The sequence below is a fragment of the Monopterus albus genome, unplaced genomic scaffold, assembly GCF_001952655.1.
Source record: "Monopterus albus unplaced genomic scaffold, M_albus_1.0 scaffold117.1, whole genome shotgun sequence".
Lineage (NCBI taxonomy): Eukaryota > Metazoa > Chordata > Actinopteri > Synbranchiformes > Synbranchidae > Monopterus > Monopterus albus.
The window spans coordinates 1677894-1697253 of record NW_018127997.1 but is presented as its reverse complement, the minus strand read 5'-3'; the positions used below and the strand labels follow the sequence as shown (position 1 = coordinate 1697253).

Sequence of the window (19360 nt, the reverse complement as noted above, 5' to 3'; positions counted from 1 at the left end):
AATGAGACAAGGAGACTTTAGGTGGATATAATTTGAGTTGTATGAGTACTGTATGTGCTAAAAAGTCTAGTGTTGCCGTGCTGGCATCAGCAGGTGATATCTAATGCAGAGCTATAACTCCAGTCCTGCAGAATGAAAGCATCAAAAGCAGGACTACAGATAATAACATGTATCAAACCCAGCTTTAGACTGGCTACTTACATTTTTGCCTTTCTTTTTATTTATAATTTAATACAGAAATATTTACTATTAAATGCTGTCTATCCATATCTGTTTCTTTGTTTCCTCCTCTCTCTCTCTCTCTCTGCTCCCCCTTCCCACTCTGTGTCTGTGTGACTGCTGGCAACACTAGTATTGATGTAAGCGATGTTTTCTCTCATTAATTTATCAGCTCGGCAGAGGAGGGAGGCCTCAGCAGAGGGAGATAATGGCTTCCATTTAGCCAAGGTCAACAGTTAACACATTCCTCAGTCGTTCAAATATAACCACACATTAACTTGTGTCCACCAATACCACAAAGGCGTGCAGGGACACACACCCACACAGCCAATAGATTGTAGTAACACTGTCCTGCCTAAGAGGTCTTCACCGTATTAAAGAGGTAATACTCTGATCCCAGATCAGAAAGAGAGTTGAATTTCAGAATGGTTAACTTCTGATAACAGCTATAGAGCGATAAAATGCTTTATCAGTACCCAAATGACCCCTGACATCTGCATTAGGTTGGGAGCTGAAAAGCTGTTTTACCTGTTTAATTTTTAAAATATTAGATTAGATTAGATTCAACTTTATTGTCATTACCCATGTATAAGTACAAGGCAACAAAATGCAGTTTAGCATCTAACCAGAAGTGAAATAACAGCAGTGAAGAGTGTGCAGTATCTACAGTATGAACAGTCAGAACTAATTTACTGATAGATATGTACAATTGATATGTAGGGTAATGTACGATATACAACAGACTATGGATTCAAATTACAGTGATGGACAGGTACATTAAGCTTATGGACCACTAGTGCAATGGGATGAGATGGAATGAAACAGTGCAGAATAAGAAGATTATAAGTTACATGAGTGAACATTTCAATGGATGTAAATAGTGCAAAGATAAAGATAAATATAGAGTATCTGTATATGAACAGTGTGCAAATGAATACAGAGCAGTATCCTGTGAGCAGAGTATGTGCAAATTAAATAAATTATATATATACTGACTCAGATTTTCTTGGTTGTAATTAGGTTTTACAATAATATGGTCAGCATACTTGTGGTCAAACTAGGGTTAAAGTTGCATTTCATGTAATAAAGAAAGCACCGTGGTTGACTCAACAGTAAGTTGTAGATACACCTCCCACATTCCTCTGTACCACTGAGCTCCACTGTCATCCAGAAAGAACATGACATGTTGGTTCACTTCCAGGAACACACACTGTAGTTTATTTTCACTCAATCCCACATACAGAGCCAAAGGCCAGGTATAATATCTGGAAACATAAAAATCATCAGTAGCCCTGTGTCCTAAAAACTAGACTTACTGCTATTTTGGAGAAGTGTCATTCACAGAATATTGACACCGAGTTCTTCTCCTTTGTCCATCTGGTTAGGTTTACTAAATTTAGGGACTAATCAATTTGTTAAATATAGACAAAGTAAAACACTATGTTTTGGCCTTCAAGTCAGCAACACCTGTATCAGTATTAACCCAAGATCACCACCTTCCCCTTAAGCAAGAGCTTTGATTTGTCTGAACAGAATAAAAATAGCTGCTACTAGAAAATAAATAAAATACATTGACAGCCACTGATTCATTCAGTATGAACATTTTGCAATTTTCTGGATACAGTCATGGAAAAGATTTACTTATTATGATTGATATTTACTATTACAAATTAGTATTATATATAGATCATAATTCCTAGGACAATATGAGATACTCAAAATCATTAGAATTAAATGTAAATTTTGACCAGCACACAAATGTTTATTCTGATTGGCCATGTTTCTTCAGACATTCCATAGTGTTGTCTTAGCCAGAAGTAAAAAAGAAATAGTGCTCTTGAATTTATGTACAATATACTGCACTTATTGCATAAAACTAGCTTTTAGAATACTGCTCATGAAAGCATGTCCATTTAAAGAGGTCATGGAAAAAAAAGAATCATATTTGTCACGTTTCCCAAATGCTTGGCACTGAAATGACAATTTATCTGGGGGCACAATGTATAACCATTATTAAATGTTTTTATCAATACATATGGTACATTATTTTTTAAAAACCTACCACTGTGCCAATCAAAGCAGCCAAGTTGCTGTCAGACTGTAGGTCCAGTGGTGTGAGTGTGTGGGTGTGTGTGTGTGTGTGTGTACTGAATAGATCAGATGGGCACTTTGAAATCATTTAACTATCTGCTGAACATTTTACCCACCAACCGTGTGTGCTATTCCCCCAAATGTTGACTTTACCCTGCACAATTTGTGAACCATTACACAATACAAAGGCTGAAATCAATGTGCATACCGCTGGTTTTGGAATAGTCTTGTGTGTGTGAGATCATTGAACTGAGAAAATGAAGCCTAAGTCAAACAAAGTTATAGGCACAATGAGCATTAATCCTTCAAAATAACACACATGGTTAAAAAAACAATGATATAATTTCCAAATCAATCCCATGATCTCAGTCTGTCAGATCTCAACAACTATCTATTATTGAACAACGATATTGTGCACATATTCTGTGAGTATCAGTCTCCTGCTATCTGGCTGCTGTCCCAGCTGTTTTGAGGGTTCACTCAATCATTAACCTAATCTACTTACTGAAAAACTCCCCCTCACAGTGTTTGCCTGAGAGCTCCATGATAAGCTATTTGAAGTTGAATGTGGTGATGGGACGATTATTGACACGGACTGAAAGGTTTGCTAATCTGAGCTGTTGCCTCCCAGGTTTCCTGTTCAAGCATCACCACTCACAGGTTACAGGTTGTTAGGGAAAAGACTAGGATCTACTAACACACATCCAGAGGGTACGCCTGAAATAAATGAAAGACACCATCTCTCCGGTGTCTTTGGTTGGTTCCATGGTGCTAGTGATTACTTTCAGTTTGCAAATTTCTTCTAAAAAATATGGTAAACTTATCAACATTGAAGAATTTGAAATAGATGAAATTAACTGTATATGAAGTAAATATAATTAGCTTTGCCTTGACCAGCTATATATAAAAAATAATAGTGCTTGCAGAAATATCATTCCATATTATCCATATTTGAGTATTATTCCATGGATTGATGACTGGATGGACCTACTGGGCCTACACGTCAAAATTGACTTTTTAAGTCAAATTCAACCAAGAAATCAAACGAAAATGATTCTTAATAATTCAGTCACAAGAAGTAACACTCCAGAAATTATAAAATCCAACCTCTGGGGAAATATAAACCCGATTTTATGCAAAACATTGTGTGTATGTGTGCAACAAGAAGAAAAGGAAATTAAAGATTCCTTAGCTAGACATTCCTGATGTTCGTTAGGATTTTGTATTTCTGTGCACAAGACGTGTTTCAGTCTTATAAAGGGTGGGCTGCCATAAAACATGGCATCTTTATTAGGCCTGAATATACAGGCCTGCAGCATTCCCCTTCAATATCAACAATGCTCAGGGAATGAACAGTTAAAAAAATATCTCGTCTTAAACACAGGAGCTGAAACTATCGATTGAATTATATAACCACCAGTGTCACGTTGTTACCCACTTTTATTGTGACTATGTTTGTACAGTATGTAGCAGGTTTCACCGCCAGGGAAATTCTCTTATTAACCTACATTTATTTCGATTTGTTGATTTGTTTTCACGGTGCCATCTTAATTCGGTGTCGAGTCATAGAAGGTCGATATCTTTTGATCAAATATCGAAGTCCTTTTTTCCTGTACAGTTTTAAGAAACTGCCAACTAAATAATAATAACTCACAAATTCCACATGAGCTACATCCAACTGTGACAAATTTATTCTTATCACAAAAATAGTTTATTAGATATCACCCAACAAAACATAATTTGCGCTACAATGATTGGGCTCTTTAATGAAATATCACATTTTAAGGCAAAGGCCAATAGATTCCAGAGCGTTTACTATCCACAACGACACACAAACGAATATATAGGCCTGCTATTCATTTACAGTGATCGACATAACGGGTGCAATCAACACAAATACAGCAGAATACTAGGCTTTACATACAAGAAGAAACATTTCAAATACATATAACAGTCCTGTGTATAAGACACTGCAGGGCGGTGATATTTTATTTGACCTCAACATTACACCGGAACTAGCCTACTCTATCAAGCTCTGTCACTCGGGGATGACGCCCCAGTGAAGGTGAAGAAACCGGCTCAAGTGTCAGAGGAAACCAGTGGTCTTCAGCTTGCAGCTCCAAATGTCCGACCGGATCCAGAATCAGCGTGGAGCAACCTATGGTTCAGAACTAGGGGTTCATCGTGAACCCGTCGTCATCGTCCTCTATATCCAGCTCCTGGTCTGTGTCGTCTGACACGTCAGAGTCCAGCTCTGTGTGCAGCTGCTGCTCCCCGGCCGAGATCACCTGTCTCTGCTCCGGGCTGCGGATCCCAGCCGCCTCGGGGGACTCGTCTGCTTTATTACTCCTCCTGACCGAAGTGTCATCCCCCACCTCCCTCCTACCTCCTTGAGGATTCTCCTGATGCAGATGGAAACAGAGTTCTGTGAATGACAAGGCGTCTATCTTACCGACCAGTGAAGAGAAGCAAGTGGAGGAAGCCTCTCACCTGTTTTAGCCTTCGCCACTTTGCTCGTCGATTTTGGAACCAGGTTTTAACCTGAAAGCAAAAAAAAAAAAAAAAGAAAAAAAAAGAAAGAAATTGGCAATCTAAACGATTTTTAGGCTACTCCTGTACGTTTGGCGAATAGTAATGGAACAAAGTACTACACTGTTAGAATGACAACTGTGCAAAATTAGTTCTAAATAGATGCGCATGCTCCATGGGGGCTTACACAATAAAATACGGTGAACTCCAGCTGAAAACTTTAATCCAGCTAATTACAGGACATTAGAAAGTTGATTTCATATCTATGGGCTCGCTCCCACAATGAACGTGTATTAATCAACCCTGTCTCTTAGAAATTATTTATATGTTAATTGGGCTAAAATCTTCCTGTAGATGAATTTATGACACGTTGATTAAAGTTTGTCCAAGCAGCTGTGCAAAATGACAACATTGTTAAATTATATTTCAGCACATTTCACTCTGTCATGCCTGGGTTTCTCACAGTAGTCTGTTTAAATATTCATTTATTCAAAGCCCCAATTACTAATTGTCACCCACAATAAATCTTTTGACGAGTGCCACCCATAAGGTTATTATAACGGCGGGATGCACACAGCACAACGGAGCAGAGCTATAGGCTTATAAAGAGATGGCCGAGTGATTGATTTCTAGTCAAATGAACCTGTAACACAAAGATTTTAAACGCAACCTCACTAAAGAAGCTCAAAGGTAGAACGTATTCATTTTGCGCGCTGTGGTCGAGCCAAGCTGGACTCGGCCTGTCTCTCCCCACCTGTCTCTCGCTGAGCTGCAGCATCTTGGCCAGTCGCTTCCTCTCCGGAGGTGAGAGGTATTTCTGTGTCTCAAACTTCTTCTCTAACTCAATGGTCTGGTCGTTAGAGAACCGGACCTGACCGCCTTTTCTTTTGTGTAATGGCCTCTGGATGAAGGGGGTCCACAGCAGAGGTTTACCTGTGAGGCAGGGACAAACAGGCCGACAATCAGAGCCACGTAGCATTTATGAATGGGCTTTGAGACGAGGATGTTCATTTTCATGACAAGACTTTAATTATATGTTATCAAAATCCGATAAATAAACAAATACCATCCTCCGAGGAAAGCCGTGAGAGGCGGTTGAAAGTTAAAGACAACAGCCCTGTGAGATTTTATCAGCTTTTTAGTAGAGTGATACAGAATATAGGCCTAAATTAAAGATTTAAAAATGGACAAAATAGAATGACAGACAAATAAACAGGAGTCTGTGAGGGGACGCCCCTGACTAAACCATTTAGTGGCTTCAGTTTCTTTTCCCCATTCTTTGCACTTCATTTAAAATTAAATTTTATTGGATTATTACCTTTCTGGGGTCTCTACCATTAGCAGGTGTCACAGAGACGATGTTAGCTAGCCTATTCGGTTAAAGCAAACAATCAACAATTAGAGTAAATTAGGGAAATTAATTAAGTGTAATGTGCTTTCTTAGGATGCATTCATTTTAAAGGCAACACACTGATTGTTTTTGCGGGCCGTGTTTATTTGAGAGAAACGCCAGCACCGTCTAATCAGCGGTGCTTTTGTCCTGTCGGGTTTCCTCTCCAGTTAATAGCCGGGAACAAACAATGGCAGAGGCTGCGGCCACAGGACCGGCCTGCTGCACGCTGTCTTTTGAGGAAGGTCGTGACAGAGTGAAAACTATGGCCAAATATCCGCTTCATGTGCTTCCTGCTTTGTGGTGTGATTCTAGGCGAAGGCATCCACCAACAGACACTCATGTCCTCTGCTCTCACTGACACAGTATAAATCTGCTGCGGTCGAAATGTCTGTCAGAGACCTTCTTATTGCTGCGCTTTTCCAAAGGAAGTTAGCTAATCCAGCCCCATGAGAGACAGGCTATTTCTCAAACAAAAATAATTGCCTATCAGCACAGAACACATTCAGTAGCCTAAGCCTAAAATAAATCCCAGTTTAATAGTTTGTGTAGGGTTTCTTGGACCCCTCAGTGAAACTGTATTTAGACTATTTAAGAGGTTTCTGGATGTAAAGTCACACTGCTGTGTATACTTCTAGTAACAAACGTCCTCTGTGTGCTAACGCTAAGTAGGCTAGCTAGTGTGTCTGTAGCTGGGTATTACCATCATGTCATGACAGAAAATATACTACACTCTGATAAAGCTAAACCTGGTCAGTTACTAAGCTCCGTTATTAAACTGACAAACTATTTTCAAGACTACTGCTACAGTCTTTCCGTTTCCACAGTCCTCTGTAGGCTAACTTTGTAGCTTTGCTAGGCAGGAAGCCTTTTCAGCTGGTTTCTGGAACACATGTAGTTTAATGGAAGGAACGATGAGTCTCCTCTTGTTTGGTCTGTTCTCCAGCCACAGTAAAAAGCCCTTTACAGCTCTGTCCAACCCGCTTTTATCCTCTAATCATACATTGTTTCCCTTTAATATAAATGTTATTAGAAATGAATAAAACATATTAAAGAGATGTGGATGACTAGGCCCTACTCTAAATAAAAACACAAATAAATGCAGATGGGCCTTGGAAACACACATATATGCCTTAATTATAATTTGAATTATTTTGCCATATTTATAATCTGATCAATTCATATCGTTTCTACACCATTTGTATTAAAAGGCCTTACAATTGTGACAGCGAAAACGAAGGAGTAGGCCTATTTGCAAATGTCTATTTTGTGAGGGTGAAACTAACCATGTTTTTTTTCTTGAAAGTGTTTTCTATTTGAGCCTTTTTTTTTTTTTTTTAATCTTGTAAATGTCGTACGGTGGTCGTTTGGTTTTACTATTCACTTGGAGCTGCTCCTTTTCATTAACAGTGTAGCTTACTTTCAATACTTTCAATTCCTGTAAATGAGGCTTTATCTTTTCTTTTCGAGCACACCGGGCCTGCTGTGCTGCTCTGTTTGCTTTATTTTCTTCTCGCCGCCAACCATAATGAAAGTCAGCCACATCCTCGCTGGCCAGGCAGAGGAAGTGCAACAATATGTGAAAAACGGATCCCGGGCTATCAGCGGCCGAGTGTTTCCTGAATATGTCTGTATTGAGGATGTCGATAAAATAATCAGCAGCGTGCAGCGGGCTACCGAGGAAGCGGCTGGTCGGGGTGAACCAGGAAAACATTTAACAGCTTCTGAAACCAGATTTACTCCTATCAACAGGCTCACGGCTTCCGCTATGAACGGAAAAAGGCCCGGCTTGTTCAGCTCAACAGAATCAGACGGTGCCTGGGACACTATACTAAAGAGGACCATCACCCACAGCCTCTATAAGGCAGCCTCAGTGTAACAGGGATTCAAACAGTAACCCCTAAAACAATGAATAGTCTTAGACCTAAACCCTGACTGATGATTATTAGATGATGATGTTTATATTATTTGATCGCTTTAAATATGTGCACCACTAGCCTACATCAAGATGAATATATATTTGTGTAGACTATGTTTCGATGTATAAGCCTAATTTTATGCAATTCTCAAAAATGTAATGGGACACATTATATGTCATCTTTAATAACCCTAGGAGAATTGTTATAGGAAAAGGTTTACATGGTTAACAGCCATGCGTACAGATGGATCTGACTGAAATCATCTCATATCCCAAGCCTGTCATTCCCAGAGGAGCGAGAACCTAACATGCGTGTATTTAGAAGAACATTTCTTCCTGCTAGGGAGGGGGCACTTGGAGCTCTTAAGCACATGAAAACACCCCAATACAAACACCACCACAATCACAGTCCAGAGAAATAACAAGTGATTTACAATCCAGTTATGTTTTAGTCACCGGCTGACTTGCTCCTCTGATGTTTCAGAACAATGGGAGTCAGGAAAACGAGTCAAGGTTGCCACCCCCCGCCACCACAATTGAATGGATAATCCTGCTGTATATGTCCCCAAAATACGCCTGTCACAATAACAGTGTGACTCATATGTGCGTGGTCGGGAATCGTGCAGAAATGTTCTCTGGGACTGAGATGAGCTGACCCACACGTCCCAAGACTGTAACGTAGCCTACTCTAAAAGCTGCTTATGTAGGCCATGTAACTGTGCATGGAACTCGGGTCGACATGCATGCATGGCCAAGCATGATATATTTATGCAAAATGGTTTCGTTGGCACTGAAACGAAGCTTGTGAAGACAGAAAGGTTTTCATGGGCATTGTTAAAATGGTTCTTATTTCCACGTTATACAAGCAAGTTTGACTTTATTTTGCACTGAGATTTACTACATTTATTAACACGGAATAAAGCAGAAAATCATTGCGTGGCAAGGCAGATAAACATGTAACATGCAAAGTATGCACACTTGAAAAGTGACGATTCTTCGTGTAGCCTGATCAGCATAACAGACAGACTGTCATACCGCTAGTTGTCCAACTCACCGAGAGGGTCGTGCCTCAGCAGCGCCTGTGCGTACTCTCCCATGGAGCGGTGCTGCTGCTGGTGGAACGGGTAAATTGGGCTGGCGAAAGCCCCGGTGGAGGCGTACGTGGCCGTCAACGCCGCGGCGGCGTGGTGCGACAGTGCCGGGTGAATCGGAGTGGGTTCATAAATTGGCGTCCGATACGGCGAGATGAGACTCGTGAAGGAAGAGTTGGGCGATGGGAAAGTCGGTGTGGGGATAACCGGAGTGGAACAGGAGGAGGATGAAGAGGTGGAGGAGGGAGAGGTGGTGGTAGTGGCAGTCCTCCCCAGAATGTCTTCGATGTAGAAGGGAGTCGGGTGAGCCGGCTGGATGGGAGTCGGTGCGTAAAGTGGGACGCTCATGGTGCTGTTTGTCGCCGCTGTGCGCTGGAACGGAATTGGCGGAAAGCTGCGTTCCTCCTCTGTCTCCCTACAGCCTTCCTCTTTAGCAACAGTAGCCTCTCTTACAATAGGCTTTTTACATACTACCAAGTCTCCGGGAACGTTCAACGCGAGCTACGGGCTGCCCTCACACCAAAGAGAGAAGACCGTTAGAGTTTTTCATGACCACCAGGATGCGGTAGTGAAGTAGCTGGTACTTGATCCAACTGTTGGAGCTATCTGGTTGCAGGCGTAGAAGGGAGGAGATAAGAGCACGGCCAACTTCCTGCAGGTGGCCAGCGGCCATTTCTGATTGGCTTAGTCGCGGCTCCAATCGAGTCACACAGTGATCAGACAATAGGAGAGAAGATAGAACTGTATCACTAAGATAGAGCTGTTCACTGCAGCTATTGAGGGACACACAATTACGAGATAAGAAAATAAAAAATTTAAAAAGGAAAGCCCTTAAATTAGGTCTATCCCTGCAGCTCTCGTTGCTTTCATTGTTGTGTGGATTTAAAATAGACAGGTAGCCAACAATGGCTAAATGATACTGTATGACATACAGTGTGAGTTCACTGGTGATCTTAGCTTATGATGCTTTTTACATTGCTATTCGTGTGATTTAAATATCTCCATTCCACGTTTTACATACATGTGCATCAACATGAAATAAGGGTTCCATTACTTAAAGAAAGGTAAACCTGCAATACAAAATATTCCACTAGAAAATAAATTACTGCATTTAGAATTGTACTTAAGTGTTAAGTAATCAGCGAAATGTACTTAAAGTATAGTGACAAGCATGTTCAGTGTCATATGTTATTGAACTATTATCACTAATGCATTAAAGTACCAGCAGCATTTTACTGATGTAACTGGAAATGGATAACAGCTACAGCAATGCATCCATTTCTTATAATGATCGTGTTTCTTGTATAACATCTTACTCTCTTAAATAAACAGTCGCTGCACTGGAGGCAAAGCAGCATTAACATCACTTAAAGTAAAGGCTACTTTCCACCGTGCTGATAAAAAGCATAAAGAACATATATAACATGCTCCATATTGTACATATGGCTATAACCTGCAAATTCGTCAAAGATTTACCGTTCTGCTTTTTAATTTACCAGGCTGCTCTGTTAACACTGATGTATATATCCTGCATATGGCTTATGAGACACTGGGCCACTGCACACATTAAGTCGGTTGTTTTGCATCTTCTTGCCTGGTTGTTTGTTGAAATTGTATTGTTCATATGATATCAAGAAAAATGATGTCGATCCAAAGCTTTGTACTACAGCAGCTTCGTACTCACACTCTTCACAGAGCTTAAATATCCAATAGCACAGTAGCTAATACCAAACCTTATTTAAAAATCACTAGAGGAAACCTGTGATACAGGTTCTTTAAAAACACAGCTATTGTGCTGCTAAACAAATTGACATTGCATTAATAGGCTATTTTCAAATAACACAGCCTGTGTGCAGCTGAATCAGGAGAAAATGAACAAAAACAGAGAAGGATACACGATGAGACTCAACAGGCAAATAGTCAGTATAAAAAGATAAATAAAAAGAACCAACAGAACAGGATCTGGAGTTTTGTAATTAAAAGATGCTCTTAACAGTCACGTCCTGTGGCCCTTGCTCAGGGGCCTGTGCCCGGCAGCTCCTCTCAGGTGTTTATTCATGCTGACACACAGAACACATCTAACCAGGAGCAAGGAGGCTCCCTCCATAGACACCCAGCCCTGGTTTTACGCACGGTCCGCACCTGCGTTAAATGGCTCTTTGACTAATGAAACAGCGCGGCCTGTTATCTTGAACAATGCAATACAAGTTAACTGCAATCTATATCCCCAACGGTGCTACTGAGTGATTAACTCATGGTTTGAACGTTCGGAGTTTTCCTGTGAAATTCATTTGTCAGGACAGTTAAGGTGATAACGCTCACTTAGGATAACGACTATAAATGCAAATCACTTTAATGGCTCACCAAATGCCTGTTTGTCCCCGCATACGTTTCCGCAAAGTGTTAAACAATAACCTACAACTTCTCTGTTTCAATCTGCAGCGCGGACAGAAGAAGCTGCCTCTCTCATTCTACTGCATCCAACTGCAGGTGTTGTGGTCATCTTGTATTTCATAGTCAAATCTAGCTTGTAAACAGTTCATTAATGATATGATCACAGTGTAGGGAGGAAGCCTATTGGCTTTTAATCCACGCCACGGTTCGACTTTCTGACGCGTCTTCAGAGCGCTCACCACTGACTGCCAACTTTCTAACGGCCGCAATTTAGATAACGCACTCAGAGAGCAAACAGGGATAGGAGCAGCCTTGAAGACATGAAAGAAGCCACCAAATGGCTAATATTTGGACTGAGCCAATTATTGCAGCTCATTGATCGGGCCAGCTTCCCGTGGCGTCAGACTCCTGTCCAAAAAACGATTGATAAGTCCTCAGCGAAGGCGCTGCTGCTGCTGCTCCTTGGCGCTGGCGCCATGTCACCTGCAAAGACAGCTTCCCCGTGTCTGCTGCTAAGGACCACACATTATCCATATATTAATGGAAGTACTGAGACATACAACCCGACCATAATGCACGGAGACTCCATAAAAACAACTGTTCTCCTCAATTTGATTGCTCATATTAAGCCATAATTATGAGATCATAGACAGAAATCTGGATTTTAACGTTCCAAAAAATCATAGTGGTTAACCGCAGTAGATTTAAAAGTCAAACATAGCTTTGTACCCAGCCAAGAATGTTTGAATTCAGCACTTGAACAAGAAAGTTGTACGTGTTTCGCGCACTGATTGTTGGCCTCGCTGGGATGCGACTTGATTGGCAGCTCCCTCACTCTTCTCTTAGCTGTAGCCTACAGTCATCATATTTTAGTACATAATATGATGAAAACGTACTTCTTAACCGAGCTCCGTCCACTTTCCACCTATAGAGGTGTATTTATCCACACTTTGAGTCAAAATGAGTTCAGTCAGAAAGGACCCTTTTCAGTGTGACCTGTCAGGAAAGGCACAAGTGGAACCAATAATAATGACAACTCATCCAGTGTGCCAGCCAGAATGCACATTAGCATAATATAGCTCATGTAAACGGAATGCAGGCCTATTGTTAATGGTACTGACTAAACCTGGGCTTTTCCTGTTATGGCCTGTCCAACTACATACTGTGAACAACGTTTTCTTTTTAGATAAAAAGACAAAATGCTGATACAGGCCACTATGTTGACTGCTAGTGATACATTTGACTCACTATTCCTCAGTTTTGACAAAGTATAATGTATTTTTTACTCAGTCAGAAGTATGACACACTAACTCATAATTTTCAGATACAGTACGGTAAAATTGTTGTTGTTTTTTTTCAAATCTTTTAGCTGTACAGTAGCTTTCTCCCTTCCTGGAGGGATGGCCTTCGTATCAGCCAAACACTCACCATTATCACTTACTGTATAGACTAGCAGCCTTATTGCACCGCTTCATCTGACAGATATACTTTTATTCTATTCAGAGTCTTGAACCACAAAGTATGCACCAATACCTTCCTATTTCCTCTACTGTATGTGATTGCAAATATAAAGCAGTGCTTGTGGAAGTTAGCATGATTATCTCAAAGAGGATGTAACAAAGAAGGAAGTTGTACAACCACACAACTACAGTTTCTAAATTCCTTCTTTAGCATGCCAGGGATCCCTTCACCAAGCTGCAATCATTGGAACCATGATGCTGGCATAAAATCCAAATATATCACACAGAAGACATGCAATTAGTTTCACTTGAATATTTATTGAATATTTAGACATGCTGTGTATATAACAGTACTTTCAGATTTGGAGCAAATCAATCAAATTAAAATAAGTAGGTCTACACTGTGTATCATTTCAGCTGCATGCCATTTTTGGGAGGAGGAGCCCTGTCATTTCCACAAATAAATCTCCACATAACTTGATTAATGTATTTTGTAAGATCGCCTAAATCAGGGGTGGCCAATTCCAGTCCTCAAGGGCCGCTGTCCTGCTTGTTTTCCAACTATCCCTGCCTGACCTGCTGCTGATTACCTGGCTCAGGTGTGTTCAGCCAGTCAGAAGCTGGAAGATACCATCTTAGATGAAAGTGGAGTGAGGAAAGATAAAGTGAATTGGTATCTTGTATGAGTGTTCCACTTGTGGTGGGAGTATAGCTCCCACCACAAGTGGAACACCCCCTGTTATCTGGTTGCAGTATATAGCTCATAAATCCCACTCCTCCATGTTAGCAGATGGGACATGAGCCAAACTGAAACTCACAAATGCAATGAATTTCTCCTCAAAAGTCATTTCTGTTATTCTTGGTAGCTATTGTAACACTGGCATGTGTACAAGTGGTTGCTTTCTTGAAAAGTTTCTTTTTATTAAGTTTCTTTGATTATATAAAAGGGGCGTCTTTTGGATGACAGCGTTGATTGGTGGTCTGATACGTCATTCCACTTGTTTGCTAATTGTGCAGACTCTGGTTACAAAATGTGTCACAAAGCAAGATGCCCTCTCATGCCATCACAGTATGTTGACTTCTCTTTTGCATAGTGGCAACATGTCGTCCATTATTCCATACACTCTGTGGTCACATTTCATTTGCACACAATCCTGAAAATATCCAGGAGAAACAGTCACTCTGCAACCCATGTACTCTTCACTGAAGAGCCAAGCAGATGAGCCATGACTGACCATGAGATGAGAACCCCAGTTTCAGACTGGCTACTGTTCAGAGTGAGTTCCTCTGCTGGCTTGGCACAGCGCACACCCTGCTGATTCTCAGCAGGGCTGTAGAGTGTGCAGTATATGCTCCAGTGTCCACTGCTCTTCGTGTAAGACGTGCTCCTCCAGGGTGAACTGACCCTGCTTGGTCCGGATCAGCTCCTTCACATGAGCACATGATGACAGAGCTGTGGCATGTAGACACACAGGATAATTCTTACAAAGTGTTAACAGGTTGACTTCTGGTCTGCTGGTTCAGTGTATTTACTTTTCCATAAATATGATGAGGAGGAAACTGTGAAACAGAAGGAATTAACCTCACCTTTTCCCAGGTCATCCACCAAGCTTCGGACATAAAATCCACCACCGCACTCGATGTCTGTCAGGGAAATACGACTGCTGTGACTGTTTTTTTGAATGTGGATTTTGAAATCAGAGAATATGGAAACAGCAGGTAACGACATAAAAAATGTGATTTTACAGAAGTCAGTGTTCTAGAGGAAGAAAGAAGTATTTGATTACACAACATGTGCTAACCCAGAGTGAAGAGAGGAGGCTCGAACCCCTGCAGGGTCAGGCTGTACACAGTGACAGGTCTGGCAGGTTTGACCTCAACCTTGTGACCTTTCTTCAGCAGATCAGACAGACGCTGCCCGTCCTTCTTTAGTGCTGAGTAACTACAATGACAAGAAACAATAAATCACTGAAGATGCCTATTGTCTTTAATTTAAAGCTGCACTAAAAAACATATATATATAAACAGCATCCATGTATGTGTCCCATATCACACAGTGACACTGCTGACACTCCAGGCTGTTTGCCTCCATAACGTGCCATGAACACAGGCAGGAGGCTTCTTCTCATGGGGCATGCCTTGCTGGCGCCCCCTAGAGGCTGCATGGATCAAGGCAACACAATCCAGAACTGCAGCTTACTGATAATTTATCTATTCTAACAAGGGGTTTTAACTCCCTATCATGTCTATTAGGTTACCAAAACCCTGATGACTCAGCTTTATGGATTAGATTTGAGAGTACATTTTATTAACGTGAACTCTTTATTATATCCGTTAACAGTTCTAATGTTAAATCCATGACAATTAAGTCTCTTTTACATAAAGTATGACTATTAAGTGCATACATTTACATGTCATGAATGAAACAGTGCATATACAAGATGAAATAAAGCTCTACTCTCTGCTTCCAGGTCCGTTCACTCCTACTTTTGTCTGGGATAAGATCAGTACTGCAGCAAATACATTATTTTTATAATTGGCTAAACTATTGATTATCAATTAGCCTATAAAATTTAAGCACACTGTAAAAAAATGTCCATCATGTTCTCAGAATCTAAGGTGACATGTTCACGTCTTGTTTTGTCCCAAACCTAAAACTATTCGGTCCCAGCACAGACTACTAAGACAACAAGCTATTATTCACATTTAAGTAGCTGGAATCACTGAACTATTGCATTTTAAACAACATATGCCAATTATTCTGTTATTAAAATTATTACCAATGAATTTTCTGACTGATCAACTAACTGTTGCAGTCTAATGTCAGTCAACCACAACAAGCAGCATCACACAGAAGTGACATGAAAACATAAAAACATCTTATTAGTCTTATTGGTTAGCTCTGCTAAAGGCCATTGCTGGCAATCAGCGTCTGCTTGATTTTACTTATCTGTACCCCAGAACATGTTTGAAAAAGGTCTCACAGGCAAGAGTTTGAGAGACTTGTATAAACAGAGTTACTTCTGCATAAAAGTACTGGAACATACACCCTTTTTTTTTTTTAACTTTAGGTCACGTCTAAGATGATACTTCACAATTATAAAAAGTACTGGAACATACACCCATTTTTTTTTTAACTTTAGGTCACGTCTAAGATGATACTTCACAATTATAATGTTGTAGATAAGTCAGAAAACAAGGAAAAGCGCCATGGGCTCTTTAAGGTGCCTCTGGAACCCCCCGAACTTAAAAATACATGAATAATAAAAGGCTTTCAATGTTAGAATTTTGAGTATAAGTGAACAATTCTTACTTTTACCCGTCTGCTTTTTTTTCTTATCTTTTTTTACCCTTGAACAGTTTACTTTCACATACACAGGAGTTACTGTCACGGAAACATTTTCTCAGATTGAAGGCCTCACTCACAGTGGAGGAACTTGCATGATGTCACCAGTAAAGGACTGCAGCTTCTCTTCAATGTCCAACCTGGTTATGTGTTCTGTGGCACAAAAAAAAACAACATACTGTGAAACACAAGTCAATTATGGTATATGTGCCAGCAGAAACAGTGGCTTCAGTGAATACATCAGGCAGAAGGGATAAAGTGTTCATATGAAAAGATTGCACTATTACCAAAGTCTTTCTCCAGAATCACACTGCCAGTTGCATCAAGTGTGTCTGTTGCCTTTCCCAGTTCCCCCACAGCAACATATTTCTGAAAAATAAACAGTGACATTTGTGCTATGCATTCTATGAGTTCACTCTACCACCAGAATGTATTAAGAAGGAGAGTGGCGACCCCTCCAGTGACTCTATAAGGACCGTTTTTTGGTTGTTTGTTTTACAGTAAAGGTGGACCGTGGGAATGTTGAATAGTTCCAAACATTAGCAGCAGTGCCATAGTGTTACGCTGACTTGGCTGCTATTTTCCAAAGTAAGAAGTTAAAATCAACAAAAATAATTATACTTGTGACATTTTAAGTTAGCAACGTGTCAGTACACATTTTACAACCTTTTTGACTGTCTCACTCAGATATTGGGTCACTTAGATCATGAGACAAGACAATACATGACATTGAGTTCATGAGGATGAGACAATATTTTAACGATATTTACAATAAGTCTTCAAAGACAAAATATATGAAATAAAAGTCTTTTATTGTGACCGAAAGTCACAAAATGTGAAACATTGCAGGTGCATTTTAAAACATCTTAACTAATCATCTTGTAATGAAAGTCACAACAGTTCTACTTTCTGAGTGTGAATTATCATATGCAGTAAAAGACAGAACCATGGAGAATGTGAAGTTGTCATCACACCATGTTGAATTTTGGGTAAATGCGTCCTTTTGAGAGCATCACGCTCATTATCACTCATAGATACAGTATATACACTACATACATTGATAAGTAAAAAAAAAAAAAAAAACTATCCCATACAGCTACAGACATTAGTAAATGCGTCAGCTACAGTATGTCCAAACATCCACTTTAGTGTTCAATTTGAGCACAGACAGGACAGAAACGGATTCATCTGCAGTGTTTGTGTCATCTGCCGACAGCTACTAGCTAGCGTTAGCTTCTAAGCCGAGAGCTGAGATTAGGGGTGCAGAGTCATTTTTCAGTCTGTCGCTCTCGTCCACAGGATCTCTAGGTTCACTATGAGTGAAATACAGTCAGCCGAGGTTATCCATTCTATCCTCCTAAATGTGTGTTAGCTACTTTGACTCCTAAAAAAAACATTCAAACATTCTGAGCTTGCTATTTGCAAGAGGCATCTGTTGATGTGAACCATGGTTCCCAAAAAAGAGATCCCAGACAACAGGGTCAAGAACTGCTACAAAATAATATCATACATTTTAGATCAGTCCACAGTTAGATTGGCTGTCTATAAATGGGAGACCACTGTGCCTACTCTCCTTGAAGTGAGCACCCAGCTGACTCCAAAGGCAAATCAGATCAGTTTTTATGAACAATCAGTGCAGAAAACCTGGTTATTCCAAAAGATTCAAATACCTTTGTCATGCAATGTAACTCTGGACTGCTCCCTTTGTATCTCTATTATAAGTGTAAGGAAACTCACCTTTGAACCAGCTAACATCGTACTGAGCATTTTTGTGCCATTCCCAACGCCAACAACTGAAAAAACAGAGGCAATTTTAGAGTTCAGTGTCTACAGTCCTCACCTAGACATTGTTCATAACAAATAGTGATGAAAATGTCATGGGCAGATCATATAACAAAATGAAAGTTTTGCTATTTTTACAACCTTAGAGGTAGTTGTCCTAATAATGCAATGTTGGTCCTGAGAGGGGTGCTGTCCACTATGTCATCAAAACCAAATTTTCATTTCATAGCATCATTCCATTAGATCATCAGATACCATGTGAACACTTTACATACAGACATCTCTAAGTTATACTCATAAGACTAAAACACAATATAAATTTGGTTTGGGAGTACCGTCTGTAATGTAATCTACTGTCATTTGCTAGAGACAAGCAGAGTGAGTGCGCTCTGTGGGGCAACCGCACTACACAGGAGAGACCAAAGACAGCCAATCAGCCTATGCATTGTTTTATATGGGTCATCTAGAGCAGACCTGGGCATTTTACAGCTCGCGGGCCACATCCGGCCCTTTGGGCGTCCCTGTCTGGCCCGGGTGAGGTCCATCAAATCAGAACATGAATGAAAAAAGTTCACGGGTGAACTTAAGATCCCCGACCTACCGGGTGAGAGAGAAGTGATGTTGGCCAGCTAACCCTCAAAATGTCAACTCACGCCAAAAAAAGCAAAGTTGATACCGAATGCCGCGTTTTCAACAAGACATGGACTGGAAAGTATTTGTTTACAGAAGTTAAAGGTAAAGCGGTGTGCTTAGTTTGTGGTACACAGGTTGCTGTGTTCAAGGATTACAATTTGAATTGCCACTACGTGACCAAGCATGAGGAGAAATACAAGAACTTGTCGGATGAAGCGCGAGAGTCGGACGCTTTGCTAGTGAAACTGCATAACCAACAAAGACTTTTTACAAAACTTTCCACACCCAGAGATGCAGCTTTCATGACAAGTTATGTCATATCCCACAAAATCGCCAGAAAAAATAAGCCGTTTTCTGACAGAGAGTTTATTAAAGAGTGTTTGTTGGACTCCGCAGCACTAATATGCCTGGAGAAAAAGGGCACGTATGAGAACGTGGCCCTCTCCCAACGCACTGTAACGAGGAGGGTTGAGGACATCGCAGGAAATCTTTGGATCTACCTACATA

At 40.5% G+C, this 19360-nt stretch overlaps 2 protein-coding genes across 2 annotated transcripts in view; both read right to left on the bottom strand.

The window, feature by feature from the left end:
• Window positions 1-3971: 3971 nt before the first annotated feature.
• Window positions 3972-9826, bottom strand: hhex (hematopoietically expressed homeobox). Its single transcript, XM_020611694.1, has 4 exons — window positions 9202-9826; window positions 5594-5772; window positions 4801-4851; window positions 3972-4712 (listed from the first exon to the last, which is right to left on the bottom strand). The coding sequence occupies exons 1-4, from the start codon at window positions 9584-9586 to the stop codon at window positions 4482-4484; spliced, it is 846 nt and encodes a 281-aa protein (XP_020467350.1). The 5' UTR covers window positions 9587-9826; the 3' UTR covers window positions 3972-4481.
• Window positions 9827-13706: 3880 nt separating this feature from the next.
• trub1 (TruB pseudouridine (psi) synthase family member 1) overlaps window positions 13707-19360 on the bottom strand; it is a 7027-nt gene continuing 1373 nt past the window's right edge. The window contains exons 3-8 of the mRNA XM_020611738.1: window positions 18176-18231; window positions 16726-16807; window positions 16519-16591; window positions 14895-15034; window positions 14680-14736; window positions 13707-14545 (exon numbers count right to left, since the gene is read on the bottom strand). Of these exons, the coding sequence (XP_020467394.1) occupies window positions 14415-14545; window positions 14680-14736; window positions 14895-15034; window positions 16519-16591; window positions 16726-16807; window positions 18176-18231 (539 nt within the window). The 3' untranslated portion in view covers window positions 13707-14414. The remainder of the gene's footprint in view (window positions 14546-14679; window positions 14737-14894; window positions 15035-16518; window positions 16592-16725; window positions 16808-18175; window positions 18232-19360) is intronic.

Bases quoted from the DNA above. Each gene is read 5' to 3' on its own strand.
- hhex (XM_020611694.1), bottom strand. From the start codon at position 9,586: ATGAGCGTCCCACTTTACGCACCGACTCCCATCCAGCCGGCTCACCCG. The intron at 5,773-9,201 runs GTGAGTTGGACA...CCTGCCTCACAG, and splicing joins GCTGAGGCACGACCCTCTCG to GTAAACCTCTGCTGTGGACC. The intron at 4,852-5,593 runs GTGGGGAGAGAC...TTTTGCTTTCAG, and splicing joins TGCAGCTCAGCGAGAGACAG to GTTAAAACCTGGTTCCAAAA.